Source organism: Galeopterus variegatus, unplaced genomic scaffold, assembly GCF_000696425.1.
Source record: "Galeopterus variegatus unplaced genomic scaffold, G_variegatus-3.0.2 Scaffold1884, whole genome shotgun sequence".
Lineage (NCBI taxonomy): Eukaryota > Metazoa > Chordata > Mammalia > Dermoptera > Cynocephalidae > Galeopterus > Galeopterus variegatus.
In genome coordinates, this window is record NW_007727995.1 from 264,460 (window position 1) to 273,686 (window position 9,227).

At 42.8% G+C, this 9,227-nt stretch overlaps 1 protein-coding gene across 1 annotated transcript in view; it reads left to right on the forward strand.

Moving 5' to 3' along the window:
• Positions 1-8,556: 8,556 nt before the first annotated feature.
• SKIDA1 (SKI/DACH domain containing 1) overlaps positions 8,557-9,227 on the forward strand; it is a 2,917-nt gene continuing 2,246 nt past the window's right edge. Inside the window, exon 1 of the mRNA XM_008579438.1 lies at positions 8,557-9,227. Within this exon, the coding sequence (XP_008577660.1) occupies positions 8,557-9,227 (671 nt within the window).

Below are 9,227 nucleotides of genomic sequence, written 5' to 3' on the forward strand. Positions count from 1 at the left end.
TCCCGGCCCCGCCCGGCTCGCTGCGGCCGCCTCCGCCGGGGCTCTCGGCGTGGGGGGTGGGGCGGGGGTTCCCTGCCGGAGAATCCTCCCCCGGGGGCTGGCGGCGGGGCGGGGAGGGGATGGAAATCGGGGAATGGAGGATTAGGAAGGACTCGAGCTCGGCACGAGCGCGGCCCGCGCGAGGGATCCTGGGTAAAAAGTGGCCGCGCGGCACCGGGAGAGCGCGGAGAGGAGCCGGGGTCAGAGGTCAGGGCCCTGGAGCCCCGCGTGCAGAGCCCCCCACGTGAACGCAGCAAGCAGGAGGAACCTTTTTGTTTTCGACCGCGCCAGCATGCTCCCCTATTGACCGAGTTGCTCTTCCAGGGCTGCTGGAGAGAGAAGCTCCATCGCGGATCTCCTAACCCCACCCCCCTTCCATCCCCGACACACAGCCTAACTCTACCCTTTCTCTCAACTCGCTTCCCAGCCCCCCGTACAGGGCTTGCAATAACGCAGTAAATTTGCTTTAACAACAAGTGGGGGTGGTTGCAGTTACTCCTCCCTCTCCTCTCTCCTCCCCCTCCTCTTGCTGCGGCTCTTGACACTACTACAAACCAGGACTATAAACATAAACATGTGTCACTGTAACAGGGCAGGTAATATACGGATTTCGAGTTGGGGTGGGGTGGAGGGGGGCTTGGTCGCCGCTTGGGGGGCAGTAAAAAATCGTGTTTTAAACATGTGTCACTGTAACAGGGCAGGTAATATACGGATTTTGAGTTGGGGTGGGGTGGAGGGGGGCTTGGTCGCCGCTTGGGGGGCAGTAAAAAATCGTGTTTCACGTGCTCGACGGCTTTGGGGGCTTCCCCCCACACACCAATCCATTTATATAATGCCGGTGGCGCTCGGTCACTTATTCAGCTATCCAGACCCACAATGGCAGACTTGCTGATAACCAGCGTACCCCAAAGCACATATATTTAAATCCGAATCCCTCTCCTTTCTCAGTTACCGCTGCCATTTCCTCTTTAACAGTAGCGTCAATGCTTGAATCCCTTTCCTTTTTAAAAATTCTTTTCCAGATAGCAATAGAGATCATTTTTCGACCTAAATAGCACACCAATCTCTTCCCATAGAGAGGACGTACAATTTTGTGTTCAGAAACCACTTCGAACATCAAGAAAGGCTATTTAAATAACCGAGTTCGAAATCTGGTATGCAAAGGTTATTTCTCGGGCTTTGCCTTCATGCATTTAGCAACTTCTGCAAGTTGCTGCGACTGGCGCTGTGGAGATTCGCCACAGCAAGCCTTTATTATTATTATTTAGTCTATATTTGCACTGCCTCTCAACTTTTTTCTCATTCTTAGTTCAACAAGCCTAGCAACCACTACTTAAGGTAGAGTAAAGCGAATCCCTTCGCAAGCTTTTGGGCTTGAAACGCAGGGAGATAGAGAAAATGTTCAGATGGGGAAGTGGTTCCCTTTGTTCTTTCATTGTTTCTCTACGAACTGGTGGATACAAGGACAAACACTTACCTTCTCTTCTTCTTGCTCCAAAAACCAGACGTTCCCATCAGCCTTAAAATACACAGTCCACCTTGAAAGTAACTACGAATGTTGGGAGAGTTTGTATTCCATTCTTTTTCTCTCTCTGCCCTCTTTTAGCGTAGGATTAAGTTGCCGAGCACGTTGCTGCAAGCTGTAGCCCCCCGCCTTAGTGAATCGGTCACGTTTAGGACCCTCTAAGTCCATCCTAATTCTGCCAGTAGAATTGAGGGTATTGGAAGTCTAAACTTTCAAAAGGAAAGGGGCCTGCAGCTCTCCAGAAAACTTACAAATACCCTAAAATTGTTTCACCATTGTATTTTTGCACCACATCACTAAATAATATTTGCCAGGAAATATTAGGTATTTCTTCAAAGAAAGTTTTTTGGGTTTTGGTTCTTTCCAGAAGTTTATGCTTAGCAATGCGCTACTTAGACGGAGTAAAAGGCTGGTTTGTATCGGCATTTAACCGAATGAGTGCGTTTTCCATAACGTTTGTTGTGCCACGTATTTTTTAAAAACACTACTGCAACTGAGAAAGGAAGAAAACAGAAGTTTGGATTAAAATATTGTGGAGTGGCTTAAAAAGAGGTGTTTATGTGAAATTTATTAGTGTAAAAATTGGCCCCAGAAGTGAAAAGTAAGCTTTTCAAAGTTAAAAGACTTAATTTTCACTCGGTGATTCCAAAATAAAAGAGCAAATTTCCTGGTTAGAATGTGGTACTGTCAGTGTTTAGTGCCCAGTCTGATGGGCATTACTGGCCAAACCTACTTGAAATCTGATTATGATGTGATTTGCTGATGTCATGAATTTGAAATGATACTTGTGTATCCATAAATGCAAACTTGCGATTTATTTTTATTTTTATTTTTTGATCTCCCGCTTTTTTTGTGTTCCCAGTAGCTGCAGCAATGGAAGACAGTGATTGGCTCCAGTGCTCCTAGAAGGATTTGGGCTGAAGCCAGGGGAACAGAACCAGAGGATTCCCTTCCCAGAGACCATCAGGCTCCTCATGGCTTATCTGTCCTCTCTTGCCTTGTGGGTGCTCAGGCTTTCAGTATGGCTGCAGCAGCCTATAGGTAGGCCTCAACATTTAGTGTCATCACTTCAATTTCTACATATTTGGTCCTTGTGTAAAATAAATAAAAACTTGAGCAACCTAAATAAATTGTGGTTCTGGATGTTTGTGTATTATTTAATATATGAAGGTTGAACTCTGCTTTCTCTGATTTATTTTTTTTTTCCTGCATTCAGGATCAATTGTGAAAGGTCCTTGTGTCTCATAGGAAAATATTGCAACAAAACAAGATAATTGGGGGAAAGGCGGTTGCAGTAGGAAAAGTGGCTTTTCTTTGATAGCATTTAATTGGAATTAAAAGATTCTTGAGCTGTAAACATTCTTTATTTATTCAGCACACATAAGCAGGCATTGTTTTATCACCATCATAATTATGGTGTCCTTTAAACTGGCTGATAGCAGGAAAGATAACAGAATGTGCCTGCAGATTCAGATCAGGTCTCACTCCTTTCTTTTTTTGCCTTCCGCCTCCCTCCCCTCTCTCTTTTCTGCTCTCCCCCAACCCCCATTCTTTCCTTGGTCACTAGGGTCCCCCACAGCCCTTGAGATGAGAAGAGCAGGAAGATTGTGGCCTAACCATTTCTTATATCATGAAAGTGATTTGTATCATACTCTAATTTGATGCAGTCCATAACCTCCTTATCTCCTATGTTTATAACTGCTTTTTAGCTTGCAATATGTGTTATCTGAAGATTTGCCTATTGCTCACCTGTATAAAATCTCACCCACTAGGGTTTATTGCTTTACCTTTGTCTAATTTAGAAAGCATGCTCTTAGGACCTTTTTAGAACAAAGCTTCACAAAAACCCCTTTACCTCCAAGGATTTGCAAATTTATAAAGGCTGCATTGAATTCAAGATAGGTCAGGGGGCAAAAAAAGGGTAGAAGGTCACTGCATTTTGATTATGGGTCAGTAGACAACATGGCATATACTCTGTGTCCCAAACTTCTGTTAAAGAGAGGATTTTTAAATGCCTAAGAACAGAAGGATGGGCCCTTTTGGAGACTTGCCCTGATTTGTTCGGATGAGACAAAAAGAAAAAAATTAAGGAAAATATACTAAGTTATAATTAAAGTTGTTCCTCAATTTAGCCATTTCCTGCTCCTCTGTTCCCATTTTCCCCTCCCAAAAAGCAGAGAAGGTGTGATATTAGATAAATTTAGCTAAGGAATTGTTGAGATTTTATTGTCCTACCATATGAGACTTTAAATTATTACTTTTTTAAGGCTTTATGTTGTAAATATTATAGTTTTAGTTAACAGTACGAGGGGCTTCTTTTATTCTTCTAACCAGTATACTTACATTGTTGAGGCCTTTGTGATGTTCCTTACTCATTTCTGTCTGAATTCACTTTGAAGAAAATGTGCCCAGCAATCACTAAAACAAATGTATATGGTGAAGAGTTAGGTGGTGTGTGTGTATGTGTGTGTTTGTGTGTGTGTGTGTGTAAGAGAGAGAGAGATCCTCATTTAAATTATGTATGTATGGGTGAGAGCTTGGAAGGAAAAGGATTATTTTAATGCTCTTCAATAGTTTAATTATATGACAGTAGTGTAGAAATGCAAAAGTACTCTTAGGTTTTCCTTCAGGTTTTCAAAAGAACTTTCCCCATTAGTACACTTCTCCTGCAAATTGCTGTTGCATTTCCCAGCTAACCATTTAAAAGACTGTAAATGCCGTGTGCATTACTTTGCTCCAGAGGAAAGAGGTCAGACTGAATTGCAATGGTATTTAAACATAAAATACAGTGAAAATAAGTCAAAATAGAGCATCTGAACGTAAATTTAGTACAGTCATATGGGAAAAGTAGAGACAAAAATGTTCATATTTTCATGGCCTATCACTTTAAAAACTGAAAGTGCTGATTTTTTATAGCAAATGCAAAAGTAACTGGACATTAAGAATATATTTCAATCTGTATTTGCTATAGGGGATTTTCCTTTAACAAGCAGCTTTGTTTTCAAAGCTAAAATACTTTTGATGATAGTGTGTAGATTATGCATTCCTCACTAAGTAATCACATTTAATTAACAAACTCAATGCATATCATATATATGCCTAAATTCACAATTCCCTAGATCCTCAGAGATGGATATAACATAAATGTTAATTTGGGCGTATCCACCCACATATGTACAAGCATTTGAGAAACATAGAAGTTGATATATCTTTTCTTAAAAAAGAATTTGAATACAGTCCATCATCTGAATTGGGTTCGTCTTTGATTGTAGAGGCGGCTGACATGGTCAACAAATTTATCAAAGAAACCTCCTGGCTTTTGAAGAAGAGTACTTTATACATCTGGATCTGCACATCCAGGCAAAGTAAGTAAATTATTGCATAACTTTAAGCATAATTGATAACAGACACCTTTAATTTTTCATCCCCATTCTTTTGGCCAGCTTTCGCATTAATAATCTAAGCCATAAATGTTGGTAGCTATTGATCGAAATCCCCGGTGTGCATGCAAATCCATCTTAAAGTCCCCTGCCTTTCATGTGTGAGCGCTCAGGGGCCTCTGCTAGATCTTTTTATCGGGATCGACCCCCAATGTGCCTGGAGAAGACCCCGGATATGCAACGTGTGCTGATGGCCACAAGAAAGCTGTCTGTCACATTCTGTGTGTGCGTGTGTGTGTGTGTGTGTGTGTGTGTGTGTGTGCATGCACGTAAGCTTGAATGCTGGAGCCTTAACAAACACACATACACAATCATAGAGAAGTTAAAGGAACAAAAGAATGTATTACACAAGAAGAAGGATGTGTAATAGGAGTATTAAAAATGTATAAGTGTAAAGGTGTCTGAGTGCACATACAGAGATACTTGCATAAATAGTATATATAGAAACATTTCCCAAATCCCTTGGCCTTTGTTTTTCTCTATTTGACCCAACAGATTATACCTTTAGTTTTAAAAAATACTGAATATTCTACTAGTTTTCAAAACCACCTATACTGCCAGTATTTTAAAGGTGGAAAGAGAGGGAGAGGAAAAGATGGTAATTTTGAGATGGTTACTAAATCATCTTGCTATGTGCAGGAAGATAGTACTCTGTGTGTGTGTATGTATGTGTGTGTAAATCTGAACAGAAATGGAGAACAACTAAAACTACCTGGCAAAAAAAAAAAAAAAAGACAGAAAGAAAAAGAAAAAGGAAGCTCTAGCCAACCTTTTGTAATGTCTTCTCAAAGGTTTTTTCTGAGTTTACTATTTCTTGGCTGTTTGACTCTTTGGTCTAAATCTTAAAGCTGGGGGAGGGGAATGGGCGGGGGTGGGGGGAGGGAGAGGGCTGGCAGTATATAAGTGCATCAGGAGGAATTTTAAAACGACAGTATTGTCGCTGGCAATAGAAAGACTCTGGTCATTCTACTTTAAAAAACAAACATCAGCATCTGCTTTTCCTGGAAACTTCGCTTTCTGCTTAAACCTTGTGCATTTTGCCTCCTGTGAAAGTGAAAGAGAAAAACGCGGTGTGATAGATCCAGATGCAAAAGAAAGCCAACTCGGAAGATGGTATTAGCTGTGACGAGGCATTGTTCATTGCTGCCTCTCGGTTACGTTTAAAGCCTGAAATATCACGAGATCCATTCAATGATCCTTCTCTCATTCAAGGGACAAAAATGTAATTTGCTGTAGCTCTGATTTCTTGGATGGAAATGCTAGCCTTAGATTTCAAAGGCAAGAACTAGACATCGTGGTTTGTACACACATTGATTAAGTTGAAGAGCGGCGATTACATCTGTGCTGAGTGCAACAGTAGTCCAGGGCTGACTTTTCAAATCCCAACCTCCTGAGTTACAGACTCTCTTAAATAGACTTCCTTAATTTCCGGATGCACTTCTTGAAATTCCCAATTCTCTTTAAAATTCCTGGGAAATTACAAGAGAGATGAAGGTGGGGGTGGGGAACTATGGCCGAGATTTCATCCTGTCAAGCAAACTACCTTTTTGTATGTCTGATTCTTGTTTTTATCCTTTTTTTTTTTCCCCCTTCCCTAAGCCATACCTGCTGGTGTTAGCCAGACTAGGGCATGGGAAGCCGGAACTTTTGAATGTGAAAGAAGAAATTATTGTACAATTTTTTTCTTGAAGGCTCAGAAATATCCGTTTATTCTTTAAACCACACGGATGTGTCTATTTTTGGAGGAACAAGGAAACATGTAAATACCTGGGTTGCATTTATACTGTAGTTGCAAACACCAAACAGTTAAGAAGATTTCGCCGAATTTTGCAAAGCAGCCAGCAAACCGCCTTGGGATCGTGGTAATGGAACTGGGAAGACTTTTGCTCTCATTTGGCAATATTTTGGATATCTTTGAGAACAACATCAAAATATGCTTTAATTTGACTAAGAAGAGGTTAAACCATATTGATATTCATCCAAAGTGATTTTGTTAAAGCAGATGCTTGGCTTTCATGGAAAAAATGAGAGTTGTGGTAGCTTTACCTAAACTACCAACAAAAAGCATCACAGACCACTAAAATAGTCTGCGTCGTACATCAGCACTTTCTTTTCATTGTTACTACGTTAAAAAAAAAAAACAACCAAAAAACCTGTGGAAGCACCTTGGGCGTTTTACATTTTCTTTTCGTTGTTGCAGAAGGAAGAAATCCGCTCCCTGGAATTCTGACCTGTTGTGAAAAGGACCCTGGCAAAGGCTGTGCTGGGGACTCCAGGACGATCCTGCCTCCAATCCAGCCTGGTTAATTGTGAAGTGTACACATTTCTGGCTTATCTATGCTTTGTTATGGGTCTGACGTGAAACTACCTCCTCTCCACCCCACCCCCCAGTAGAGAACCGAAATCCAGTTGAATTGTTGCAGTGTTTCGGAGCTGGAGCCTTGAACTGCTTCCTTGGTCAAATAACTTTGTTTCTGGTTGTAAAAAGGCACTTCAGGGGGGGAAAAACGGAAAATCGAGAGAAATTCTAAACGTAAGTCTATGCTGGGCTGGTTCACCGCGCGGGTTTTAACTTTGGAGCTTCCAGCCCCTCTCCTTCCCCACTCCTATAGGTGAAATACCAGGCTATTCTGCACGTTTTCGCGTAAGCTCTATTTTCCGAAGGAAAAGGGGGTGGTGTATATCTATTTAGGCTTGATAATGTTTTAAAAATGCTTTTCTTTGTAATAATAGCTGAATCGGTAAAATGCAAATAAAGCAAAAAATAGGCAATATTTCTTTAAAGGCGAATATACGGTGGGTTTTTTTTTTTTTTTTTTTTTTTTTTTAAGCGTACACACACTGCTTCTGATGAAGTCTGTGAGTCAGGCTGTTTCTGAGCTCCGATAGTTTAATGGAAAGATTTATATACCGACTGTATTATTTACTTTGGGAGGGGAGGTGGCAGTATAAGGGTATGCTAATTAGTGGGAGATTTTTGGGGGAAGGGGTGGAATATCAATTTTTATTGCATCACCTGTCAGGAGTGTCCAATCAGCGCTGGCTTTAGGGGAATTAATTGATGAAGGTGTCTCCGGACGAGCTCACTTCACTCTGTCATTTTATTTGTAGCTAAAGCAGCGGCGGGAATAGCAGCTGCATTTCTTTTCTCTTTCCCCCTTCACATTCCATTATCATAGTGCTCCAATGGAGAAGGAAGGACTAGAGGGGCCCAGGTACTGATCTGCATCGGGGACTTAGATCAACACACTGGCAGATCAGAAACCGGATGGTTTTTACCCTCTTTTTTAAAAAAACGAAAACCAAAAAAAAAAAAAAAAAAAAAAAAAAAAAGCAAGAATCGAGTCAGTGTAATTTCATGGGGGCTTTCCCCCCAATAATTTCGCCTAGAGTTTGGCACTCCCTTCGCCGGGAATAACAGTCTTTGTTATTTTATTAGCAGGATGCCTTGAGACACACGCAGCATCTGGCGGAGGATTAACATACATACATGTGTATGTATGCGTCACGTATATATTTACTGCAAATGGTGGGGATCATTTAGTGCCCGAGATGGGAGACCTGCAGTCAGGTTTTGACGAGGTGGATGGCGTGAGGCTCGGCTACCTCATCATTAAAGGAAAGCAAATGTTTGCCCTCTCCCAAGTCTTCACGGATCTGCTGAAAAACATCCCGAGGACGACCGTGCACAAGCGCATGGATCATCTGAAAGTGAAAAAACACCACTGCGATCTGGAGGAGTTGCGGAAACTCAAGGCAATCAACAGCATCGCCTTCCACGCTGCCAAGTGCACGCTCATCTCCCGGGAAGACGTGGAAGCGCTCTACACCTCCTGCAAAACCGAGCGAGTCCTCAAGACCAAGCGCAGGAGGGCTGGCCGGGCCCTGGCCACAAAGGCGCCGCCGCCAGAGCGCGCAGCAGCCGCCAGCCCCCGCCCGGCTTTTTGGAAGGACAAGCACCAACTTTGGCGGGGCCTGAGCGGAGCCGCGCGGCCCCTGCCAATCAGCGCGCAGTCCCCGCGCCCGGGCGCCGCAGCCGCGCGCCCCGCCGCCCATCTACCTCAGATTTTTAGCAAATACCCGGGCTCGCACTACCCGGAAATCGTGCGCTCGCCTTGCAAACCCCCTCTAAACTATGAAACTGCCCCGCTCCAGGGAAACTACGTGGCTTTCCACTCGGACCCTGCTTATTTTCGGAGCCTGCTGTGCAGCAAGCACCCGGC